The 27113-nt window shown below is 43.4% G+C and overlaps 1 protein-coding gene across 1 annotated transcript; it reads right to left on the bottom strand.

The window, feature by feature from the left end:
• Window positions 1-1833: 1833 nt before the first annotated feature.
• On the bottom strand, window positions 1834-2670 carry LOC102122014 (gem-associated protein 7). The gene has a single exon (XM_005571401.5). The coding sequence runs from the start codon at window positions 2626-2628 to the stop codon at window positions 2233-2235; it is 396 nt and encodes a 131-aa protein (XP_005571458.3). The 5' UTR covers window positions 2629-2670; the 3' UTR covers window positions 1834-2232.
• Window positions 2671-27113: the final 24443 nt, after the last annotated feature.

Below are 27113 nucleotides of genomic sequence, written 5' to 3'. Positions count from 1 at the left end.
TCTTCAAGCCATTTTCAGATTTCTCCTTCATTTTTTGTCTTGTTTTGTTTTTCTTTTTTGTTCTGTTTTTTAATAGGTTTTATTTTTTAGAGCAGTTTTAGGTTCACAGCAAAACTGAGCAGAAAAGTAAAGAGAATTCCCATCTGCCTCCTGTCCCCACACATGCATAGCCTCCTCCACTATCAATATCCCACACCACAGTGGTAAGTATATTTTTTACAATCGATGAACCTACATATCATTATCCATCATTTGCGTTAGGGTTCACTCTTGGGGCTGCACATCCTTTGGGTTTTGACAAATGTATAATAGCATGCCCATCATTACAGTATCACACAGAATAGTTTCATTGTCCTAGGCCAGGCTTGGTGGCTCATACCTGTAATCCTAGCACTTTGGGAGGTCAAGGTGGATGGATCACTTGAGGCCAAGAGTCCAAGACCAGCCTGATCAACATGGCAAAACCCCGTCTCCACTAAAAATACAAAAACATTAGCCAGGCATGGTGGCACGCACCTGTAGTCCCAACTACTAGGGAGGCTGAGGCATGAGAATCACTTAAACCCGGGAGGTGGAATTTGCAGTGAGCTGAGGTCACACCAATGCACTTCAGCCTGGACGATAGAGCAAGACTCTGTCTCAAAACAAATAAATAAAAAGGATAGTTTCACTGTCATAAAAATCCTCTGTGCTGCCTATTCATCCCTCCCTCCCCAATAACTACTGGCAAACACTGCTCATTTCATAGTCATGGTTTTTCCTTTACCAGAATGTCATATAGCTGGAATTACACAGCATACATTCTTTTCAGCTAACTTCCTCTACCTAGTAATGTGCATTCAAGCTTCTGTTGTTGTTGTTAGTTGGTTGGTTGATTTGTTTTTTTGTTTGGGACAGGGCCTCACTCTGTCACCCAGGCCGGAGTGCAGTAGCGCTATCGTAGCTCACTGCTGCCTCAAACTGCTAGGCTCAAGGGATCCTCCCACCTTGGCCTCCCGAGAAGCTGGGACTACAGGCACCCACCACCATGGCTAACTTTATTTTCTTGTAGAGACAAGGTCTCATTACGTTGCCCAGCTGGTCTCAACATCCTGGACTGAAGCCATCCTCTCACCTTGGCCTCCCAAAGTGCTGGGATTACTGGCATGAGCCACCATGCTCAGCCACATTTAAGTTTACTCCATGTCTTTTCTTTTTTTTTTTTTTTCTTTTTTGTGGACATGGATCTCATTGTGTTGCCCAGGCTGGTCTCGAACTCCTAGGCTCAAGCAATTCTACCATCTCAGCCTCCCAAAGTCCTGGGATTATAGGCGTGAGCCACTGAACCCAGCCTACTCTGTGTCTTTTCACATCTTGATAGCTCATTTCTTTTTAGCACTGAATACATTCCACTGTCTGGATCTACCACAGTTTAATTATTCATTCACCTACTGAAGGGCATCTTGGTTGCTTCCAAGTTTTGGCAATTATAAATAATGCTGCTATAAATATCCATGTCCAGATTTGTGTGTAGATGTAGTTTTCAGCTCATTTGGGTAAATACCAAGGAGCATGATTGCTGGATTGTTAGTAAGAATATGTTTAGTTTTGTAAGAAACTGCCCAACTGTCTTCCAAAGTGACTACACCATTTTGCATTCCCACCAGCAAAAAATGAGAGTTTTTCTTGCTCCACATCCTCACCCATATTTGGTATTTTCAATGTTTTAGATTTTGCCCATTCTAATAAGTGTGGCACTTCCTTGCTGTCTCTATCCTGCTGGTGTAGTGTGTAGTGATATCTCATTGTTTTTTTTGTTTTGTTTTGTTTTGTTTTGTTTTGTTTTTTTCCTGGGGTAACTGGTTCTTTAGCAGGAGAGGAGCACTGGGGAGTATCTTCAGGGTGGCTGAACTTTGCAGCCTCTTTAATAACGCCCCCCTGTGCAGGTTGTCTCCTTTATCACCCCACCCCGATGCCCTGGTCTTCAAGAAATGGCAGCAGGCCCATCTTTCTGTAGGGTTCAGAGTTCTGTGAAGTAGAGCATTCCTTCCAGTGGGATCTTAGAATTCCTAGAGTTGCAGAATTTTACTGACTAGACCCAGGAGGTCTCAGGAGTCCAGACTTGGTTAAAGCTTGGCTGAAAATTCCAAGGGAGCTCATAACTCCGTGGGGCCCAGAGTTCCTGGCTTGGGAACATTGGGAGGCCTGGGATACAGTGGCTCAGCCTCAAGCAGAAAAGTGAACACAATGTCTCTATGGCTTGAAGGTGTATGAAATAATGTCACTACATCGGAGCAGCGCCTCTGCTTGCACACCTATGGGAGTCTGCAGCTGTGACACGTAGAAGTTGACCACATCCAGGTCGGTGGCTCCGAAGTGGGCGGCCACACGCACACCCTCGTGCAACGTGAAGCTCACCTGAGGACCCACCATGGCCAGCAGGCTGCGGAGGTAACGCTCCCGAAGGGCGGCTCGGGCCCGCTGCTCCTGGAATTCCAGGGATTCTTGAGCTATGGGACACTCCTGGATTTCAGGAACCTCTGGCCTCAGGGGGTCTCTGCGTCCATCAGGGGCAAAGCCACGGCTGAAGCCATCAGGGCCCCGGGGCAGCCGGAGCACAGGTACAGGAATGGTCACTGGAGTTTGCATTGTCTTGGCGAGGTCCGCGGCTACTGGCGCCCCCGCTTCCGCCGGCGTCCCAGCTGCAGAGGCCCCCTCATTGTTTTAATTAGCAATTCCCCGATGACATATGATGTTGGCCATCTTCATACCCATTTATTTGCCATCTGTATATCTTCTTTAGTGAGGTGTCTGTTCAGGTTCAAGTGTCTGTTCAGAAAAATTTTTTAATCAAATTGTTTTCTTATTATTGAATTTTAAGAGTTCTTTGTTTACTTTGGATAATAGTCCATTTTCAGATATGTCTTTTGCAAATATTTTCTTCCAGTATGTGGCTTGTCTTCTCATTATCTTGATCTCCTTGGTTTTTCTAGACCTAAAGATCATACCATAGTAGTAAATATACTTCTCACTTCTCTTTACAACTGCAATTATTTTATTTGTTTATAGCTTAAGTTTTTCAAAAGGATTGTATATTTGTGTAATTTAACAAGAAGCTATTATGTATTTTGAAATAGATAAAATAATATGCCCATCAGATAATTACTTTCATTACATTTTATGATGTGGCAAATATTAGTATATTTGAGATGCCAATAATTGCCTGCCTGCCCACATCTTCTAAAAGAACTTGTTTTGTGCACAGATTTTCTTTCCCTAAAGGATAATTTAGACAAATGTGGTGGCTCAGACCTGTAATTCCAGCACTTTGACAGGCGAATCACTTTGAGCTGCTCAGGAGTTCGAGACTAGCCTGGGCAACTGGTGAAACCCCATCTCTACAAATACTACAAAAAACAGCAGGGCATGGTGGTTCACGTCTTTAGTCCCAAATACGCAGGAGGCTGAGGCTGAAGAATCGCTTGAGCCCAGGAAGCAGAGGTTACAGTGAGCTGAGATCATGCCACTGCACCCCAGCCTAGGCAACAGAGCACACCCTGTCTCAAAAAAAAAAAGATAATTTACTAGACCAAATAACCATTTATCATCACCATGACTGATCAGGCCAGGGAGTGCAACACTGCATTCAATACCATTCTCTCATTTTCCTTTTCCATCCTAATAGAAAAATTCCTTTATCTTAGCCAAATGTATTATGACAGGCTGAGCACCTTCTCAGCCTAAGAGGATGAACCTTAATTAGTCCAAGTCAGCCACAATAGTTGTCATTTACCTTGCTTAATCTGCCAATGAGATGTAAGGGGAAGTTTGTTGGAGGCCTTCTGGGAACATTTTTCCCTGCCCTAAAAATGGAACACATAGGAACAGAAAACCAAACACCGTATGTTCTCACTCATAAGTGGGAGTTGAACATTGAGAACACATGGACACAGAGAGGGGAACAACACACACCAGGGCCTGTTGCAGGGTGAGGGGTGAGGGGAGAGAACTTAGAAAATGGGTCAATAGGTGCAGCAAACCACCATGGCACACGTATGTATACCTATGTAACAAACTTGCACATTCTGCCGATGTATCCCGTTTTTTGTTTTTGTTTTTGTTTTTTTGAGAAATTTTTTTTTAAATGGAACACATGAGAAGGACAGTTCATTTTCTGTGTCCCAGTGTTGTGAACCCCTGTAATGCCTGAAGCTATAACAACCAACTTGGAATCATGAGAGACACCAGCCTCAGTGGAAAAGCCAACCTGTTGAGGATGGCAGAGCAGAAAGATGGGAGACACCTGGGCCCGCAGGTAATGAGGTCACTGAGCACATGCCCTATCTCTAGATTACTATTATATATGATAATAAATGCTTAAACAACTTTGGATTGGGCTTTTTGTTACTTTTAGCCAAGAGCATCACAACTGATCAAATCAGATACCTAACTCAAGGGCAGCCAATCCCTAGGCCTGCCAGTTGGACACAGAAATATGCAAGGTGTCATCATTCACACTAATGCCAAAGCATGGAGCTGAGGCCCACACATTTCTGCTTAAATCCAGAGCCACTCTCCAGCTCTCGTCTGTTGATGCCTAATCCCAGTATGTCTCCTATTTGTCGAGTGCCAGGAAAATTGGTCCCCCTTAGTGCAATTATCACCTTTTGTTTGAACTAGCTTGAGTGGCTTATAACCAAATGAGTTTGATTAGAGCAATCTGGAAAAGTTAGTACCTCGGGAAATAACCTGATTTCTTTAAAAGAGAGATGAAGCTTGTCACCTTTAGCCTACAAGACATAATAGATGCATTATGCTGCATTTTGCTTTTTCAGCTACCCCTATTACAAATTAAGGAACTAAAGACAGTCCATTTGACGGGCAAATATGGAATCTGGCCTAAAAACTTCACAGAAAATTTTATAGTATATTTTATATACTATGTTTTATATACTTTTCAGGAAGATATTTTAGTACATATGTGAATTATAGGTATTTATTTTAGTTTGTTTTTGCTGAACCTTTTGAGGCTTATTACAGAGATTATGACTCTTCTCTCCTAAGCACATCTGCATGTATGTACTTAGGAGAATCTGAGAAACCAGACTCAGTGGAAAAGCCAACCTGCTGAGGATGGCACAGAAGAAAGATGGGAGACACCTGGACCCCCAGGTAATGAGGTCACTGAGGATATGCCTTATCTCTAGATTATTGTTACATATGATAATAAATGCTTAAACAACTTTGGAAGTTGTTTAATATACATTCCATCTTCAAATTTCAATATTATCAATATTGAAATATTGATAATAAAATACCAATATTATCCTTTATAGAAATTTTTTTTACAATCTAGAATCACATATTTCATGTAGTTGTCATGTCTCTTCAGTCTCTTTTTTTTTTTTTTGAGACAGAGTCTCGCTCTGTCACTCAGGCTGGAGTGCAGTGGTGAGATCTTGGCTCACTGCAAGCTCTGCCTCCCAGGTTCACACCATTCTCCTGCCTCAGCCTCCCGAGTAGCTGGGACTACAGGCGCCCACCACCACGCCTGGCTAATTTTTTGTATTTTTTTTAGTAGAGACAGGGTTTCACCGTGTTAGCCAGGATGGTCTTGATCTCCTGACCTCGTGATCCACCCACCTCGACCTCCCAAAGTGCTGGGATTACAGGCATGAGCCACCGCGCCCGGCCTCTTCAGTCTCTTTTAATCTGGAACAGTTCTTGGCCTTGCTTTGTCTTTCATGACAGTGATGTTTTTGAAGAATACAGGCCCATTGTTTTATCCCCATTGTTTCCCTGTGATTCAATTAAAATTATACATTTTTGGCAGAGACACTACGTAAGCAATTTATGTTCATCACATCAGGACACACCTACAGTCAGTTTGTATTATTTGGGAGGATGTTGTTGACCTTGATTACTTGATTAAAGTGGTTTCCACTAGATTTGTCCTCCTTTTTTCTCCTTGTATTTAATAAATAATCTGTAGGAATATACTTTGGTACTGTGTAAATATCCTCTTCTCCAATAAATTTTCTACCAACTTCCAGCATCCACTGACAATTCTTTCCTGAATAAATTATTACTATGGTAATTGTTGCAGGTGTGACTTTCTAGGGCTAGTGGCGCAGGCTGTAAAGGAATTTACCAAGACAGTTGTAGGTAAAGAAAGTCAGATTAAGACATGACAATGCGTTGCAAGGATGCAACAGGCAGCACAGCAGAGAAGGAGCTCATGTGCAAAGCTCCTGCAAAGAGGCAAGGGCTGGAAGGAAGTTTTATAGGGCCATGCTGGAGGGGCCTACTTGCCGAACAGGTCATTGTGCCACAAGGTCGTTGTGCCCTTGGGTTGTTTGATAAGCCATCTCTCAGAACAATTGTTCACTGTTCTTCTCCACCTGGGGCCCCTTCCTTGCTTTTGCTACTTATCAGTACTCCACAGTAATTGCATAAATGGTGACTTTCTAACTCATCATTACTTCTACATTAGTTGACACCCTACTGTAAAGAGCCCTCCTTCTCCCTTCCCTATCTGCATTTGCTTGCTTGCTTGTTTTTTACTGTCAGTATGAATTCATGGATTCTATTTTATTCAGTGGGATGTAATCCATTAATGTCACTACTTATTTTTATGCTCAAATTATCCCAGGTTTGGCCAGGGAAAGCCCATCAGCTGGCTTCTGTGTCATTTTGACATAATTTCATGCAATTTTAGCACTTCTTTACTTTCTGGCCTAGCAAATTTTTCAGGCCCATGTTACATTTTCCCTCCTCTAGCCATGAAAACAGTCCCATCTTCAAGAAGCCCTGGTTCCTTGTAGCAGACAGTGATTTTTTGAAAACAAGATTTGGAAACCAAATCTCTTCATTGAAACTTGCTCTTTCAGCAAACATAGCTAGGATGTTGTTTTGTTTGTTTTAAAAAGAGGGGAAAAAAAAAAAAACATGAGTGTATGCCAATCCAGCACCACCACAAGGTTCTTCCTTACCTTTCCCCATTCCATATTGAATCTCCCTCCTCAAAGCAAGAACTCTGGCTCCCAACAATTATCAATGCAATTATTTGCTCAATACTATAATATACAAAAAATAGTTTCAGAATTGCTACACCTGTGCCACCACCAACAATAAAGCTGTCAAGTAGAGCTCAAAATTTCTCACAGCTCTTTTGTTTTTAAACTCAGGATATATAGTCAAGATACTTTGTCCAAATGTTACTTGAGTAGGTTGGGTTTCTTTTTCCTTCTGTGTGATTCTCCATTTTTATGTACATTCGGTTTCTTTGTTTCTATTTGTATCCAATTTTAGGACTTCTTCCCCAAAATTGTTGATTATTTTATAAACACGTAAAGCATTAACATGATTCCAAAAGTCAAAATAATACACTAGTGGATATGGAGATGTGTCATTCTCTCTATATATTCCTCCCATTCTGTTCCCACTCTCCCCCTGCAAGTAACAAATTTCAGTCCTTTCTGCTTTGTCCTTCTAATATGTCTTTTTGTTAAAAGGAAGCAGATACATGTGCATTCTCTCCCCTTATTCCTTTTCTATGGTAGTGGCATACTATTATTCTCTTTTGCTCTTTGCTTTTTTCACTTAGCAGCAAAGCCTGAAAATCACTCCTTAAAAGCTGCCTAATATGCTATTATGTGTATGTAATGTAATATAATTTATTCACTCTGTATCATTGTGTATACACATTTAGGTTATTTCCATTTCTCAATTACAAATAATACTGCATATAAAATCTTACACATGTGTCATTTTATATTGTTGAAGATGTTTCCTCAGGTTAAATTCTTAGAAGTGAGATAATTAAGGCTGAGCACAGTGGCTCATGCCTGAATTCCCAGCATGTTGGGAGGCTGAAGCAAGCAGATCACTTGAGTTCAGGAGTTCGAGACCAGCCTGGCCAACATGATGAAACTTGGTCCTACTGAAAATACAAAAATTAACCAGCCATGTTGGCGCATGACTGTAATCCCAGCTACTCAGGAGGCTGAGGCAGGAGAATGGCTTGAACCCTGGAGGCAGAGGTTGCAGTGAGCTGAGATCACACCACTGCACTCCAGCCTGGGCAACAGAGTAAGACTCCATCTCAAAAAGCAACCATAAAACAAGAAGATGACTGGATCAAATGGTAAACTTACATGTAGTTTTCATAGATGTTGCCAAACTATGGGGATTATGTCATTTTGCATTCAATACCAGCAATCTATGAGAATGCCTGCTTTTCCACAGCCTACCTGACAAAGGTCACAGTGTTGTGCTTTTGATTTGTTTGTTTGTTTGTTTTGAGACAGGGTCTTGCTCTGTTGCCCAAGCTGGAGTGCAGTGGTGCAATTATAGCTTGCTGCAGTGTCAACCTCCATGTCTCAAGTGATCCTCCCATCTCAGCACCCCCAAGTAGGTGGGACTACAGGTATAAGCTACCACACCTGAATGATTTTTAAAAAAAGAAATTTGTAGATACAGTGTCTTACTATGTTGCTGGCTGGTCTCAAACTGCTGGGCTCAAGCAATCTGTGTGCCTCAGCCTCCCAAAGCGTGAGACACTGCACCCGGCCCACAGTGAGTTTTTTTGTTGTTTCTTTGTTTGTTTGTTTCTTTTTTGAGACAGAGTCTCGCTCTGTCACCCAGGCTGGAGTGCAGTGGCGCAATCTCAGCTCACTGCAACCTCCGCCTCCCGGGTTCAAGCGATTCTCTTGCTTCAGCCTCCAGAGTAGCTGGGGTTACAGGCACCGGCCACCACACCCAGCTAATTTTTGTATTTTTACTAGAGACGGGGTTTTGCCATATTAGCCAGGCTGGTCTCAAACTCCCAACCTCTTGTGATCTGCCCGCGTCGGCTTCCCAAATTGCTGGGATTACAGGCATACGCCACTGTGCCTGGTCACAGTGTTTTTTAAACTACTGGTAACACTCATTTAAAAAAAAAAAATACAACTGGAATCATCATGTCTATCTATGTATCCTAAAATTGATGCATTTTCCAAAAGAATTCTAGGTAAAAGTCTGTGGAATCATGAGCAGCTTGCATCCATGAGTCTACATTACGTGGCTTTAGAACCATGTTGATTCTCTATTTGGATTTTTTTCCTTCTTTTTTTTTTTTTTTTTTTTTCCAGCTATACTTTGAAACAGTATGGGACCTAGAAGAAGGCAAGCACCCAGCCCCTATCATGTAGTCAGTCTGGCTGCCATCCCAGCAGCAGGATATAGTGAAAATATTATGCCCTGGGGATAACCACCCAAATAGATACCCACAAACCCCTTATGCTTGTCAGTGTCTTGAGACTGGTATTGCATTGTGTTTGTCTTTCTTGCAAAATGTGTCTGTTTTATTCACATATTTTTATCATGTAAAAAAAAAATTTCACTGTTTTGAAACTCTGGCACCAAGGAACAGAGAAAAATGGATGTGAAACTAAACATTATGGATGTGAAACTAAACATTATCAAGAACTATGTGCCAGGAGAAGACAGCTAACATCAAAGGTTGCTTGGATCTGACTGAATGCACATTGCAAATCTCAAGAAGCTCAAAGCTCTTGAGTGGCTGGAGTGGGCACATGCCTTTAACCCTCATTTTGTTCTTACCATCCTCAGACTCCCACACAGGAAAAGGCCCATCTGTCAATGTGCAATATTGTAGAATCAGCCTGGAGCCACAACTCCTCTTTAAGGGAGTCAAGCACCTCACTCATGTCTTCTTCCTCAAAGTCCGCCTGCCTAGCTGGCCTTCAAGCCATCAACCTGTGGAGGGTGGAGGAAACCACCCCCACTAACTACAACCCTGCATCCAACAGCTTTCCCTGCTTATGCCTCACCTCGACTTCCTTTCCTTGCTCTTTCTTTCTTGCCCTGCACTTCTCCTACTCTTGGTCACTTCACCAATTACCCCGTTAGTACTTCAATAAGCCCATCTGAGTCCTCTCCTTCCCCAGCCTGATGGAGGCTGCATAGTATACTGGAAATAGCACAGGCTTTGGATAAAAATAGTAAGTTTGACTTTTGGCTCTGCTTTGATGAGTTTTCTTTGATGAGTTTTATGAGCTTGGTCATGTTATATAGCCCCTCTAAGTCTGTGTCTTCATCTGTTAAATAGGGGTAATAAGATTTACCTTGCAGGAATGAAATAATGTATTTCGCACAACTTGAATGGAGCTAGAGGTCATTATTCTAAGTGAAGTAACTCAGGAATGGACACCCTAATATCATAGGTTCTCATAAGCGGGAGCTAGGGTGTGGAGATGCAAAGGCATAAGAAAATTCGTGGGTGACCGAGTGCGGTGGCGCACGCTTGTAATCTCAGCACTTTGGGAAGCTGAGGTGGGCGGATCACAAGGTCAGGAGATCGAGACCATCTTGGCTAACACAGTGAAACCCCGTCTCTACTAAAAATACAAAAAAATTAGTTGGGCAAGGTGGCGGGTGCCTGTAGTCCCAGCTACTCGGGAGGCTGAGGCAGGAGAATGGCATGAACCTAGGAGGCGGAGCTTGCAGTGAGCTGAGATCACGCCACTGTATTCCAGCCTGGGTGACACAGAGAGACTCCGTCTCAAAAAAAAAAAAAAAAAAAAAAAGAAAATTCCTGGGAAGACTTTGGGGACTTATGGGAGATTGGGAGGGGTGAGAGATAAAAGACTATACATTGGGTATGGTGTACAACTGCTCAAGTGATGGGTACACTAAAATCTCAGATATCACCACTAAAGAACTTACCCATATAACCAAAAACCATCTGTACCCCAAAAACAATTGAAATAAAAATTTTAAAAATTTAAAAGATCTTCCTTGCAGAGTTGTTGCAGGATTAATAAAGATGGTTTTAGTGTCTGACATATTAGTAGTGAAACAGGACAGTTCCCTGACCCACCTTGCAGGACATGTGACAGGGGTGTGGCTCATCTGTTCAGACACTGCCGCTGCTCAAACCCCTTACAGGATGGGAAGCACATATATGCACAGGTTAAGGAGCCGGGGTGCTGGGCTCAGGCCCCATGGCAGCATCCAGGGTTGGGAGCCTGTGACTCTTGGAGCCCAACGGGCATGTGTTTCAGTGTGCACTTTTAGCCTTGCTAGTGTTAACCAGCTCAGTGTACTCTCTGCCTTTTTGCAAGGGCAGAGGGCCAGTGTGGCTGCTTTCTGTATCCTGAGCTCTTATCCAGTATCCCGGAAGTATCAGATCACATATGGACTTGAAGGATGAATGCAGGGGTTTTATTGAATGGTGGAGATGGCACTCAGAGGGATGGATGGGGAACTGAAAGGGGGATGGACTGGGAAGATGATCTTCCCCCGGAGTTTGGCCATCCAGCAGTCAGTCTCCTCTCCATTCGTCCCCAGCCGAACTCCTCTTGGCGTTCAGATGCTCCTTCTCTTCTCTCCTTCTCCATCATTCATCTGCTTATCTCCTTGTCAGCTTCTGGAGCCTGGGGTTTGGGGCTCCAGGTCTACCCCAGGATAGGAGGATGGCAGGCCAAAAGGCAAATTTTTGGGTGCAAAAACAGGAATGCCTGTTCTCATTTAGGGTGACAGGTATCTGGGCTTGAGGGTGGGACCTTTGCCAGGGAACTGCCCTCTTCTACCCAGTATTTCCCTGTCTCCTGTCGATATCATTAGCTCAGTAAGCAGTAACTGGTAGTGGTAGTGGTCATGGAAGGAGAGAAGGAACTTCAGGTTCCTATGCAAAAAAACACCACACAAGGAAGGCTGAAAGGTAACTTTATACTTTCTTTTTTTTTCCATCTTCTATTCTGTACTTCCTTACTTAAAAAAATAAATGATTTGTAAAGCCTTTCCGATACTAGAATTCTGTTTTTAATGTCAAAAAATAAACATCCATATTAAAGGCCTATTATGTACAGAGAAATTCAAATACATTGCTTTAGGTCAACCTGCTTAAGTTAAAATCTGCTAAAAAATAATCTTTAGATTTTTGTTTTTTTCTTCACACACTATTGCCACTAGTCTCACTACAATCTCAGAAATCATCACTAAGTTACCACTCTGAGGCTATTTTCATATATATGTATATATTATATACACATACATATGTGTATATAATACACACTCACATATATACATATATATATATGAAAATAGCCTCAGGGGCCAAAGTACTTATGTAGAGGAACACTTGTCATTTGCTGCTCCCTTTGATCACATACACAGTGACACTAGTGGCAATAGTGTGTGAAGAAAGAAAAAAAACAAAAATTCTACTAAGCTCATAAAATATGAATAATCATAACTGAGATGTGCTGTAAGTGCAGATTACGCACTAGATACCAAATATTTACTTTGAAAAAATGGAATCTACTTCACTGACCAGCCTGGCCAACATGATAAAACCCCATCTCTACTAAAATACAAAAATTAGCTGGGCATGGTGGCACACGCCTGTAATCCCAGCTACTGGGGAGGCTGAGGCACAAGAATCACTTGAACCCAGGAGGCAGAGGTTGCATTGAGCCAAGATCACGCCACTGCACTCCAGCCTGGGTGACAAGAGTGAGACTCCATCTCAAAAAAATAAATAAACAAGTTTCTCTTGCTTATTTTTACTTTTCTTAACGTAGTTATTAGAATTACCTAAGGGGTTCACTTTATATTTCTACTGGACAGCACTGCTCTAAACAAATAGGAAATCTGGCCGGGCGCGGTGGCTCAAGCCTGTAATCCCAGCACTTTGGGAGGCTGAGACGGGCGGATCACGAGGTCAGAAGATCGAGACCATCCTGGTTAACACGGTGAAACCTCGTCTCTACTAAAAAAAATACAAAAAACTAGCCGGGCGAGGTGGCGGGCGCCTGTAGTCCCAGCTACTCAGGAGGCTGAGGCAGGAGAATGGCGTAAACCCGGGAGGCGGAGCTTGCAGTGAGCTGAGATCCGGCCACTGCACTCCAGCCTGGGCGACAGAGCGAGACTCTGTCTCAAAAAAAAAAAAAAAAAAAAAAGGAAATCTATATAACATCAATAATCCCCAAAACAGTTCTTGTCACAAACTTATAGTAAATTTAATTTACTGAAGAATACTATGTATGATTTCTTTTTCTCTACATACTCTTCAGGGGAATAAAATCAATACCCTTCTTAGTAATTTTTACATTTTAATTTTTCAGAGTGATTCTCAAATCAGTAGATATCAGTAGCTATCTCATAAAGACTGGCTGTTCTACTCAACAGTGTGGTCTCATTCCAAGGAGTCCATCAGGAAAAGATCAGGCTGAGATGGTTGCTTTTCAGTTTCAGTGTCTAGAAATTCATTTTATTAAAATTGAATCTGTTCATTGCAACCCAGCTAAGTGTTCTCCTGGGTACTATGAGAGTCTTTGGTGGGAGAGAACAATGCTATCCCTAGGAAGCCTCATTTCACCCGCTTGTCTCTTCTGAACATACCTTTTGCCTTTTTAACATCTGCAAACATTTTTACCCTGGGTCCATGAGGTGTACTCTGGTGAATTCATGAACCTCTCAAAGCTGTATTCAAAGTTTTGTGTGCATGTGAATTTTTCTAGATAGAAGATCCCCGGCTTTCACCAGGTTCTCAAAGGGGCCTATGACACTCAAAGAGTGAAGGACCATGGATGTAAGGAATTAAGTAGTGCTCTACCTTTTGTATTAGTTTTCTATTGCTGCACAAAGTACCACAAATTTAGCAACTTGAAACAAATGTATTATCTTACAGTTCTATAGGTCAGAAGTCTGACGTGGTCTCATGGTCTCATCAGGCTAAATTTAAGGTTTCAGCAGGGTGGCTTTTCCTTCCTGAGGTTCTAAGGGAGAATCCGTTTCCCTGCTCCTTCTGGTTTCGGGCAGAATTCACCTCCTCGTGGTTGTCAGACTGAGGTCCCATGTCCTTGCTCACTGTAGTCGGCTGTCCCTAGCTTCTCAAGGCTGCCACGTTGCTGGCCCCTGGCCCCTTCCTCCATCTTCAAAGCCAGACTGTAAGTACTTCTCACACTTCGAGTCTCTTCTGCCTCGTCTTCTGTCTCACCTCCCTAACTCATTCTTCTGCCTTTCTCTCCACTTTTAAAGGCTCTTACGATTCACATTACGACCATCTGGATAATCTAGGATAATCTCCCTATTTTCAGTTCATGATCTTAAATCCCTCTGAAAGTCTCTCTTTTTTTTTTTTTTTTTTTTTTTTTTTTGAGACAGAGTCTCTCTCTGTCACCCAAGCTGGGGTGCAGTGACGTGATCTCAGTTCACTGCAACCTCTGCCTCCCGCGTTCAAGCGATTCTACTGCTTCAATTTCCTGAGTAGCTGGGATTAGAGATGTGCACCATCACGCCCGGCTAATTTTTGTATTTTTTGTAGAGACAGGGTTTCACCATGTTGGCCAGGCTTATCTCAAACATTTGACCTCAAGTGATCTCAGCCTTCCAAAGTGCTGGGATTACAGGCGTGAGCCACTATGCCCGGCCAGCAAAGTCTCTTTTACTATGTGATTTAACATATTCACAGATTCCAGGGATTAGGGCTGGACGTCTTTGGAAGGGGCCACTCTTCTGCCTATCACATCTTTCTACCCATGTTTGTGCCATTTGCTCTCTTCCAAGCACAGGGTGGGTGAGGCCGATCACTAGCCCCCATGCAGGGAATCCCTCAGCAAACATCGTGAGGCAATGTTTGTCCTCAAAAGCTTCCTAAGTCTTCTTTTAATTACTCATTATTGAACTATCATCCAAGCCTCTCACCTAAAGATTCAATGCACTTGGGCCCCAGTCACACCCACTCCTCCTGCCCCTCAGGCCAGGCTGTGACCACCATCTCTCTACCTTTCCTCCTAGTTAAAAATAAAGTTGCTCAGTGACTGCCTGGTAGGGATCTAAAGAACAATTTACTCTAAATTGCTTGTAACTGTTTAGCAGTAACCCTTCCATAATAATCTTAGTGCAAAAAAGAAAATCGCAAAATGTATTAAAGTGCAAAAGAAATTTGTTACTAAATTTCTGTGAATTGCAATTAAACTGTGTCCAATGCTAATTAAATACTTCTACTTACCTCCATCCTCCTCTTTTTTTCTTCTTAGCAGCAGCAATTGACCCCACTTACTTCATTTTATCCTGGGGACTATCGTTCATCCCTTTTGCTCCTAGGAGACTCACCTTCTGTGCCAGAGCCACAGCCCCTGGTTCCACACACAGGTCTCCAGGAGAGCATTGCAGGGCTGCCTGTGATGAAGCTCACAGACAATCAAGGAAGGAGGTTGCATTACAGGAAGACGGCCCAGGCTTCTTGGCCTAGACATTCTTTAACTGTCTTCTTTATAAATGAAATTTTTATAGACTTCCTAGCTAATTCCTTAAAGTATCCTAATTTTTTACAAAAATAGTCAAATGTAAAAAGATATTGAGAATACTTATATTCACCAGTAGAGATGATCTCTCTCTCTCACACACACACACATGCACACACATGCAACTATTTCTGCTATGCGTGGTCACAATAAATAAAAAAATTTGTTGCTGATAGACTGTTTCATTTTTAAAAGTCAAAGTTTCAGGTGTGCCTAACATGAAGCCAACGCCTCCCTGACACCACAGACAAATGGCAGGCCTCTTCAGCACAATACTTGCTCACCTACTGATGCTGGCCACAGTGGAAAAGGGAACATTACATTGTCATGCGGCTGTTTTGATGTGGGGCCATTTTTTAATAAGGTCTGAAAACCGACATCACTTCTTTTCTCCCTCTCTCTCCACAGCCCTTTCATTGTTCATCATCAGGTGGTGTGTGCAATGCACGTCCTCCTCTCAACCCTTCTCTCCCATCTCTGATCTCTGCCCCATTCCTCAGTCACCTCCAAGGGTGGACTCACAGTGAAGCTAATGAAACTTCAGCTTCAGGGCCCCTCACTTTCAAGGCCCCTACAAGTGTTGAGAGTTGCTGGGAGTTGTGAAGGGGTCTAGGTGGAGAGGGGAAGCCATGCTGCAATCACAAAGCATTTCTGCATGAGCAGTTTTGGTAAATTGCCTGAAAGGCTATTAGGAAAAGGATTCTGGTTCCCCAAAGCATCAATAATTTTTCTGTGATTTATTGTCTCATCCTAAATAAGTACCTAAATAGGTACTTTTGTACCAAATTTAGCATGTTTTTTATTAAAGCACCCTCCCGCCAAATTGTAAAAGCTTCAGCCCCACGAAGCCTGGATCAGCCCCTGCTCACCTCATCACAGTTCCCCACAGCATCCGCAGGTGTCAACCCACTCATACTTCATTCCTAGCCCCAACCCCATCCAGCCTGCCTCAGCTGTGGGAGCCACAAGGGGGAGAAGTCAGTTGAAATACTTTATCACTTATTAGCTCTGTGGCCCTGGGTGAGATATCGAAGCTCACTGAACTTCATATTCCCACCTGTAGAAACTGAATAATAACAGTACCCATCTTGAAAGATTAAGGTTCAGAAAGAATGGATGAGAAGTACCCATCATCACGCTTGACATGTAGGTGTTAAATTTATATAACGTAAGGCTTTCAATTACTAGGGTGGATGGAGATGGGGAACACAGACTACACTCAAACTAGGTAAATTCCATAAATAGTTAAGTACTTAACATTTGCTTACCACAACTTATATATCATCATGCTCTTAACAGAGGGTTGCTTTAGGTTTGACCCATGTACTAACCATCTTCAGACCCAATCCTAGGTGTCTCGCCCTTCGGTAGCTGCAGAATCCACCTCTTAGTCCTTTTCTGCAGTTCTGCAGGTTCCCAAATTCTGCCTCGGACTCTGCCTCCTACTTCCCGATTCCTCCCGGTGCCTCTTCACATTATGTTTCTGCTTCAACCCTTTATTTCTAGTTTAGAAAAACATTAATTGCTGCTTCCCCCATTTATATTATTTCCTAAGGATTTCTCAGTAATCAAATTTTTTTTTTATTTTTTGAGACAGGGTCTTGCTCTGTTACCCAGGCTAGAGTCCAGTGAAATAATTATAGTTCACAGCAATGTCAACCTCCTGGGCTCAAGTAATCCTCCCACTTCAGCCTCCAGAGTAGCTGGGACTACAGGCACGTGCCATCATATCTAGCTAATTTTTTAAACTTTTTGTGGAGACCAGGTCTCCCTATATTGTCCAGGCTGGTCTCAAACTCCTGGCCTCAAGGATTCTCCCACTTGGCCTCCCAAACTGCTGAGATTACAGGCATGAGCCACTGCACCTGACCCAATTGTTGTTTAATATTCATTGAGTACCTGTGTATGTGCTGGACATTTTGTTAGGCTCTTGAGAGAAAACAAGGAACATAATACAAGACCCTTTTACCTGAAGAGGGTTAGAGGAAATGAAATGGATTCTAAATTACTACGACAGTATAGGGAATATGTTAAGTGCGGTAGAAGTTCAGAAAAGTGATTTTTAAAAATGGTTTGGGCTAAAAGAATCAGGGAAGGTTGAAAGGACTATTCGATCTTGACCTTAAAGGATGGAAGGAATTTGGGTGATGACACAGAGGTAGGGGAAGTGAGCTCCAGTGTGCCTGAGGTTCTGGCTGGGTGGAAGTGAGTGGAGGAATTCTGAGCTAAAGCTGGAAGGAGAAATTGGGATCAGATTTTAGGGGCTGAATGCCAGGCTTGAGAGCTACTCTGTAGGCAGTGGGGATCCCTGGGAGAAGGAGACTAAGAAAGGGAGAATGAACGATTGTGATGGGGAAAAGTGATCAGAACTACTCGTGAGCCAAGCTGGTGAGATCACAGCGGGAGAGAGGTTGCAAGGGAGAGGCCCAGGGGGAGGGAGCCCACTCCAACTCTAACTGTGGCCAGCTCCTGTCTATGCAGCAGAACCTTAGGGCAGAGAGGGGTGCTCTTACAAGAAAAACCTTTTACAAAATGTGAAGACAAGCATTGAACAAATAAATAAGCAAACGCATGGTGCAGAAAACACAAGAGCAATTCTGTCTGGACCAGGCTTCTGATCCTGTTAGGCAGACTCTAGCCCAGAGTTGACTAGCCCTTTAAGGACACCTGCCTCGGCCAGTTTCCCCTTTGGTTCTCCTCCTCTCCTAGCTCCTCTTCTGCCCCTCCCCACCCATTCTTTGGTCACCAGAGTTCATCCTCTGCTCTCCCCACTGGTCACACACTCCGCACACTCTCTGGGTTTCTTTCATTCAGTTTTGTGATCCTAAACCCAGACCCATGTATTCAGATGCCCTCTTGACATCGACCTGGAGGTGCCACAAACACCACCACTATGTTCTTTGCCTTCCCTTCAAAATCTGCTCCAGGCAGGCCCCACGCCAAAACTCTGGGTGGCATCCATCCTAGACCCTTCTCTCTCTTACATTGCCTCTACTGATTTCTGTATTCCCAACAGTACTCAAATCCATTCTTTCCTCAATGTTCCCATTTCACTGACTTAGGACTTCGTCATCACTCTCTGGGTTATTTCAGTAGGCTACTAATTAGTTCTCTGCCTCCTTCTCACTGATGCCAAAATTGTTTTTAAAACATAAATATGATCATTGTCACTCCTCTGCTTAAACCCTTCAAAGGCACTCCACCCACACCCTCTCTCACCTCTTCTAGCATGACATTCAAATTCCTTAGTGTTATGACCTGCACCCCGCCCCCCATAACCTCTTCATCCTCCTCTCTCACCATTCCCACCGTCATCATTCATAGATGCATTCATTCAGCAAGGATTTATGCAGCATCTGCTACCTACCTCACATCATATGCTACAGCCCAGTGCAATGTCCCACTTGTCTGCGTGTGCTTCCCAACTGCCTGGGCCTCCCTCTCCAATCCCCACCCTCACCCACCTATCTGGAAAACTCCTTATTCTCTGAGACACAAGTCAGGTGCTAACTCCTCTCTTTTAAGCCTTCACTGACCTCAGGTAGAGGGGCCCATTCTGACTTCTGTCCTCACAGTATGGTATGCTCTTCCATTGTTATTGCACCTATCACATTACATGGCATTTCCTTGCTTTATTGTCTGACTTTTCCGCTACACTTTTAACTCTTTGAGGACAGGGCTTATTCATATCTAATTCAGCCTTAAGTCCCTAACAGCACATAGTACAGAGGCACACAGTAAAAACTCAATAAAATTGTATTGATTCATTTCTAAGATCCTTTCCAGCTCTAAAATTCTATGATTCAAAAACAGGATAAAGATTTTTTTAATTGAGAATATGTCATAAAACTCCACCACCCCACTCCACCCAAAATTATGAATTGGGATTGTCATATTTGGGGTTTTTGTAAATCTCCTGTGGGCAGCAGGCAGCAGATACCACGCCAGCGTCGGTGCTGTCCTGGATCCTCCCGGAGCCCCATCTGCTTTAGGGCATTAAGTAAACGTTAACTGTTAACTGCCTTCCTTCCTGATCTGTATCTTTTCTGTAATCCTGAACAAGGCAGGGCAAAGGATTCCTACCTAGGGCGTCATACCACCTCTTGCCACGAGAGGACAGCAGGGAGCCCTGGCCTGTGTTAAAATCTTTCTGGCCACCAGATGGTTCCCAACACCACTTTAATGGAGGCCGGGACTTAATTTAAATCAGGTGCACTCGACAATCGTTTTCCTTTATTCCCGCTCCCGGAAAAGTGAAATCTCTCCCACCGGTGAACACACAAATACCTGCCAATTGTTTAGAGTTGTCATGTTACTTTGCTTAGGAAGAGGAAATGTAGGAAGAGAGAGGAGCAACACTGACAGCTTTTTAAACGTTGGCTAGAAAGAGAGGCTCTCTTTTTTTTTTTTTTTTTTTTTTTTTTTATGACAGGGTCTCTGTCACCCAGGCTGCAGTGCAGGCGTTACCCACCGCGCCTGGCCGCTAGTGGTGTTTTTTTTTTTGTTTTTGTTTTGTTTTGTTTTGTTTTTTTGAGACGGAGTCTCGCTGTGTCGCCCAGGCTGGAGTGCAGTGGCCGGATCTCAGCTCACTGCAAGCTCTGCCTCCCGGGTTTTTACGCCATTCTCCTGCCTCAGCCTCCCGAGTAGCCGGGACTACAGGCGCCCGCCACCTCGCCCGGCTAGTTTTTTGTATTTTTTAGTAGAGATGGGGTTTCACCGTGTTAGCCAGGATGGTCTCGAACTCCTGACCTCGTGATCCGCCCGTCTCGGCCTCCCAAAGTGCTGGGATTACAGGCTTGAGCCACCGCGCCCGGCAGGTGTTTTTATTAAGAAAATAACAAATGTACATACCTAAAAGCAAAACAAACAAAAGCCCTTCAAAAAGTCCTGGACAGGCCGGGCGCGGTGGCTCACGCCTGTAACCCCTACCCTGGAAGTCCAAGGCGGGTAGATCACTTGAGGTCAGGAGTTCAAAACCAGCCTGGTCGACATGGTGAAACCCCATCTTTACTAAAAATACAAAAAAAAAATTAGCTGGGCGTGGTGGTGGGCGCCTGTAATCCCAGCTACTCAGGAGGCTGAGGCCGGAGAATCGCTTGAACCAGGGAAGCGGACTTTGCAGTGAGCCAAGATCATGCCACTGCACTCCAGCCTGAGCAACAAAGCAAGACTTCAACTCAAAAAAAAAAAAAAGTCCTGGGCAGAGGGTGAATCCCTTGATCATCAAATTATATTCCTGTAAACCCAGCATTCTCACCATGGCTCAAACAACCAAAATGAGAGGAGAGGTGTTGGTGAACAAAATAAAAACCGTGTAGGGGACAGTTCTGCTGTGCCTAGAAAAGTGTATAGGCCAAGTACTGTCACCTAAGCCCTTGGGGACTGGCAGGTGCAAAGAGAGGAGGCGAGATGAGGAAGCAAATCCTTCAAACCTGCTTCAAGGAAGATGTTTTGCCTTGAAGGGCAGTGAATTCAAGAGAGGGGCTTTTCATGTTAGTTCTGGATAGACCTCTGGAATTTAGATTCTCTTTCAATGCTTTTGGGTCCTCCCATTAAATATGGATGGTCATCTTTTACCTCAAGGAAGAAATTTCCGTGAAAAACCAAGATGCACATCCAGATTGAATGAAAAGACTGCACTTGGGGTATCTGGTGTTTGCATTCAGCAAGAAAAGCTATCCAGGGAGGCTCATGGCTATTTTCATTTTGTAGACCCCAGAAGAAAAAAGTGCATACCCTGCTTTTCTTCTTTGTATACTGGTGCTGTTTCTCCTCAGTTAAAAGAAAACTGTTTATATCAAAGCTGATTATAGGAGGGTTTTTGGGTTCTTTTTGCCATGTCATGCGGTGTTTTTTATTTTCAGTAATCGTACAAATAATGTTCTTTAATGAAAATTCTTTGTATGATTAATACAAAATTATTTGTATTAATTTTCATTACAGAAAATTATTTGTATGATTTTCATTATAGAAAATTATTTTGTATGATTTTTCGTTATAGAAAATTATTTGTATGAATATTGAAAATAAAACACACCTCATGGCATGGCAAAAAAAAAAAAACCATCCTCGTATAATCAGCTTCCTCCACATGGCAGACGAAGTCTGGAAGATGACGGGGTAGGGAATCCTCCAGGCTCTTAGGAAGCCTCTCACCGCTTCTCCTGCTCAGCAGTCTCTTGGGTTGGTTGGCAGGGTGTTCTGCATCCCCATTTTCCTCAGCTTGACCTTATGAAAGCTGGCGATTTCCTCCATGCCCAGTTCATCTGCCATTTTCTTAAAACAATCCGAGGTGTCCTGCTCTGAGCCCAGGCTCCTGATGCTCCTGCTGGCATGGTTGCAGCAAAAGACCTGTAGGAGGTATTTTTAATTCCAAAATAAATGTTAGTACCCAAACACCCACAGAATGTGTGTGACCTTCCCTGACCCGCCCACTAAAGTCAATCCCATAATATTCTCTGTCACAGCACGTGTGTATGTACCGCACAGCACTTACGACAGCTGTTAAGTATTTTATTTGTTTACTTGTTTATTGATTATCCCTCTCACTAGACTGTAGGCTCCGTGAGGGCAGGCCCTAGGTCTGTTCACCACTCTTTCAGCTCTTAACAAAGTGGCACAGAATGTGAATGTGGTAAGCAGTTGATGGATGAGTAAATGAGTGAAGAGAAAGCTTAATGTGATCCAAATTGCACTGAATGCAAGACAGGGAAAAATGGAATCTTGGCTGGTTTCTCCGTTGAACATTCTTTCAGGCATGAACAGGACTATTAAGTCTATTGCTGTTTTTCAATAGAGCCCAATTATAATTACTGTTAATTTACCTGTGTTCTCCAAGAGGGACTACTTAAGTCAATTATTGACATTAAAACATAGAAATATGAAATTTCACTGTTGAGATGGCAATCTATTTAAAATATGTTCTAATTTGACTCTTTTGTTATGAGGCTCTCCTGATCTCCGTATAGAAGCCAAGTCTTCCCCTAATTGAGACTAATCATGGTAGAACCATTAGTATGCTGCAAAGAACGGGGCTGAAGAGTGAGCTAGTCCCAGAGTTGAATCCAAGCTTAGCCACTGACAGCCCTGTGACCTGGAGCAAATCAGCTTTCTTGAGCCTCCATCAGGGCTGCATGCCTGGTACAGGCCAGACCCTCAGAACTATTCCATTCCACCACTCTTACCACCAGCCAAGGGCAGCCAAGCTGCACAAGGCACTTCAGACTTCCTCACCAGGGCATTAGTAACGTTTCACTTAAGAAATGAGAATGCAGACCACATTCCTATTGCTCCAACTCAAACTTTCTCTCCCATCTCTGTTTATCTTACCCTTTAATAGAAGATGGGCATCCACAGCGTGCACGCTCCCTACCCTAGCTGCTCCTACTTACACAGAACTACATTGCTCCTCCTGCCGCCTCCACAAAGACTCCAATTGCAGCTTTTTACATTCTTGTGCAACACAGCTAGTGTTCAAGGGCCAAAGCGGGCACATGTGGTACAGAGGCTCAGGTTTTTCTAGTTTCATCCTCAATGGCCTGCAGTGAGGAGGTACACATGCAGCACGTAGCCACATACACGGCAGAAACAGGGTGTATTTCTTTAGTATTCAGAAAGCCTTCACAAATCAATTAGGAAAAAGCAAACTACTCAATAGAAAAATGAAGAAAACAGAAAAATGTAAAAGGCCAGTAGCCTGTGAAAATATGCTCAAGCTTACCCATAATTAAGACAGATCAAAACAGTGAGACACCATTTTCACCTATCAGATTTAAAAAATTAAAATCATTCAGGCCCAGTGTTGTCAGGAGTGTGGAAAACCAGGCACTCTTATACACTATTGGCAGAAGTACAAGCTGAACAATTAACAATATCAAAAATTTAAATACAAAACTCAACTATATTACATCAACTTCCGTTCATCAAAAGTCCACTCATTTTAAAAGTGAAAAAATAGCCAAGCATGGTGGTGCACACCTGTATTCCCAGCTCAAGGCAGGAGGATCACCTGAGCCCAAGAGTTCGAGGCTACACTGAGCTGTGATCGCACCATTGCGCTACAGCCTGGGCGGCAGACTGAGACCCTGTCTCAAGAAAAAAAAAGTGAAAAGATAATCAACAGATGGGAAATATATTTGCAAAACATTTAACTGATAATAGACTAGTGAGCATAATATTTACTGGAATTCTATAATCAATATGGAAAGGACAAGCACTCCAAAAGAAGAAAATGGGCAAAGGTAATTATCATAAGAGGAGATACGTATAGCAAAAAAAAAATATGTGAAGAGATGCCTAACTTCACTAGTAATCAGAGAAATGTAAACCACAACAAGAAAACATTTCATACCAATCCAATTCACAAAAATTGAAAGTTTGACAACAGTAAGTGATGGTAAGGAGGTGGAGTAACTGGCTGTGGATAAGACTGTAAATTACAATAACCACTTTGGAAAAGACTTTTTTTTTTTTTTTTTTTTTTTTTTTGAGACAGAATCTCACTCTGTCACCCAGGCTGGAGTGCAGTGGTGCAGTGTCGGCTCACTGCACCTCTGTCTCCTGGGTTCAAGCAATTATCCTGCTTCAGCCTCCAAGTAGCTGGGATTACAGGCTCGTGCCACCACAGCCAGCTAATTTTTGGGATTTTTTTTTTCTTGTTTTTTTTCTTTTTTTTTTTTGAGACGGAGTCTCGCTCTGTCGCCCAGGCTGGAGTGTAGTGGTGTGATCTCGGCTCACTGCGAGCTCCGCCTCCCGGGTTCATGCCATTCTCCTGCCTCAGCCTCCTGAGTAGGTGGGACTACAGGCGCCCACCACCATGCCCGGCTAATTTTTTGTATTTTTAGTAGAGACAGGGTTTCACCGTGTTAGCCAGGATGGTCTTGATCTCCTGACCTCGTGAGCCGCCCGCCTCGGCCTCCCAAAGTGCTGGGATTACAGGCGCAAGCCACTGCGCCCTGCCAATTTTTATATTTTTTTAGTAGAGACAGGGTTTCACCGTGTTAGCCAGGATGGTCTTGATCTCCTGACCTCGTGAGCCGCCCGCCTCGGCCTCCCAAAGTGCTGGGATTACAGGCGCAAGCCACTGCGCCCTGCCAATTTTTATATTTTTTTAGTAGAGACAGGGTTTCACCATGTTGGGCAGGCTGGTCTCGAACTTCTGACCTCATGTGATCCACCCACCTCAGCCTCCCAAAGTGCTGGAATTACAGGCGTGAGCCACCGTGCCTGGCCTGGAGAATACTTCCAATATCATTGAAGATTCCCACAATCTATGAACCAGTCAGTAATTCCACTCCTAAGCAAATATCCTAGAGAAACCCCCACACATGTACAAGCAAGAGATGATGTATACAAGAATGTTCATAGAAGCACTGTTTGTAACAGAAAAAAAAACTGGTACAACTTTAATGTTCATTAACCAGAAAATGGATACATAATTGTAGTATATTCATACAATTTGAAGTTATACAGTGAAAATAAATTTGCTTTAAAAAGGTAGCAACATGGAAGAATCTCAGAAATATAATACTAAGGAAAAGACAATGAGAGTTTCAGCCAGGAACAGTGGTGCATGCCTATGTAATCCCAGCTACCCGGGAGGCTGAGGCAGGAGGATTGCTTGAGGCCCAGAGTTCAAGAAGAGCCTGCGCCACATAATGAGACTCAGTCGCCACAAAAAATTTGTTTTCGCCAGGCACAGTGGCTCACACCTGTAATCCCAGCACTTTGGGAGGCCAAGGCGGGTGGATCACGAGGTCAGGAGTTCAAGACCAGGTTGGCCAAGATGATGAAACCCCGTCTCTACTAAAAACTACCAAAAAATTAGCCAGGTGCAGTGGCAGGCGCCTGTAATCCCAGCGACTCAGGAGGCTGAGGCAGGAGAATCACTTGAACCTGGGCAGCAAAAGTTGTAGTGAGCTGAGATCATGCCACTGCACTCCAGCCTGGGCAACAGAGCGAGCCTCTGTATTAAAAAAAAAAAAAAAAAAAACTTGTTTTCATCAGCCAGGCATGGTGGCGCAAGCCTGTAGTCCTACCTACTCAGGAGGCTGTTGTAGCAGTTTGAGCCCAGGAGTTAGAGGTTATAATGAGCCATATTCACACCACTACCCAGCATGGGCAACAGAACAACACCCTGAATCACAACAATGAAAGATGCAAGTTTCGGAAGAATACATACAGTAAAATATAATTTACGTAAAATGTAAAAACATTCAAAGCATTGCACAAGAATGATAAACGCCAAATTCTAGATCCTGGTGTCCTCTAGGTAGAAGGGAAGCGATGGCAAGATCAGGGTTGTATAAAGCAGCATTCTGCTTGTGTTGACAGTGTCATTTTTTAAGCTGCTTTTTTTTTTATGTCTATTCATATGCCTTAAATAGTGTATATTTTTAAATTTAATGTATATATACTTTCATCCAATTCCATTGCCAGGAGTTTATCTTATGTAAGCATTAGTGTATGTGATAACTATCCGCAGAGCATTTTACCAATACTTGCCTTACTCAAATCACCATTCTAAAAACCACAAACTGTCTTTTCACCTAACAAGTTTTTCTTTTTTTAAGAAACTCATTCAAAAAGGAAATTAGGACCCAAAGTATATTAGCAGGGTGGGTTAGCATGCCCCAGCCACGGTGGTTCCCCGGCCGCCATGACTTCAGGTGCTGCTGTTCATCCTGCCTGACCAGAGACAGTGCACCTGGCCGTCTGCCTTGCCCCAAGCTCAGCTGGTTCACGCTCGTGCAGCTGAAAGCTGGGCAGAGCCAGGCTGTTGGCATCATCGCCAGAGTCAACACTTGGCTCACACAGAGGGCACACCTAGGGGTCTGTGAAGCCTTCTTGGGCTGGGGCCTGGCTTTCACCGTCAGGAAGTTTGTGGCTAAAAAGGAAAAGAATGAAGCTTAGTGTAGAGGGAGAGGCTCTGGGTGCTGGGTTACCCCACAAGGAAAGCCCCACTTCTCAGCCTGGCCTGGGGCTGGGAGTGGGAGCACAGCCAAGCAGTCGTGACTCAGAACCTCCCCACTGCACTGAAACCAGAACTGGGTTGCCTATATCTATTTTATTTGACTACTGAGTAAAATTATTTCCAAAAATAAAGGGCTACAAATAGAAGTTTAGAAAGCTCTGAACTAGAGAGTACTGATTAGACATGTGGTTCTCAACAGAATAATAAAACTTTTTACAACCATTCTTCCATTTCTTCAGCTGTAGGGGGGAAAAAAGGCTCGATAATACCTGCCTTCCCAAACCCTGCAGGGCTGCTGGAAGGATCCAGTGAGGTAATAGCCAGCTTCAGCTAAGAGGCCCTTAGGAAAAAAATTTATTATTTCCTTCCTTCGTAATGGAGGGTATTTCCAGTTCAAATAATTAGTCATGCAAACAAGACCATGTGTTTCTTCTAGAAAAAGAAGAAGGAGATGAAGCAGAGGAGGAGTAAGAAGAGAAACAACAATTTGAAAGGAGAGAAACTGTGTTCAGGTGCCTGCCATGAAAGGACATAGAGGGTGTGGCAGGAAGGGAAGTGCGGAAAGGAAGAACAGCTGGTGCTTGCCCTGCGCCAGACACTGTGCAGTGTGTGAGATGCTTCAGACATTTCACGTCATCATCACAGAAAGTAAGGCAAGTGCTGTTAGTGCCATTTTATAGATGAGAAAACTGAGGTGCAGACAGAATAAACAACTTGGCCAAGGTCAGGCAGAGACACTTCGCGCCCAGGTTGGTCTGTCCCTGGGGTATGAACATTCCTTCCACAGCCTTGCCAGCGGCTCCTTCTCCTAAACATGGGTGTCCCCTGGCCCTACTTCTCTGTCT

The sequence above is a fragment of the Macaca fascicularis genome, chromosome 11 (assembly GCF_037993035.2).
Source record: "Macaca fascicularis isolate 582-1 chromosome 11, T2T-MFA8v1.1".
NCBI lineage: Eukaryota > Metazoa > Chordata > Mammalia > Primates > Cercopithecidae > Macaca > Macaca fascicularis.
Note: the sequence above shows the minus strand (reverse complement) of the source record. Positions and strands in the feature narration are given on the sequence as shown.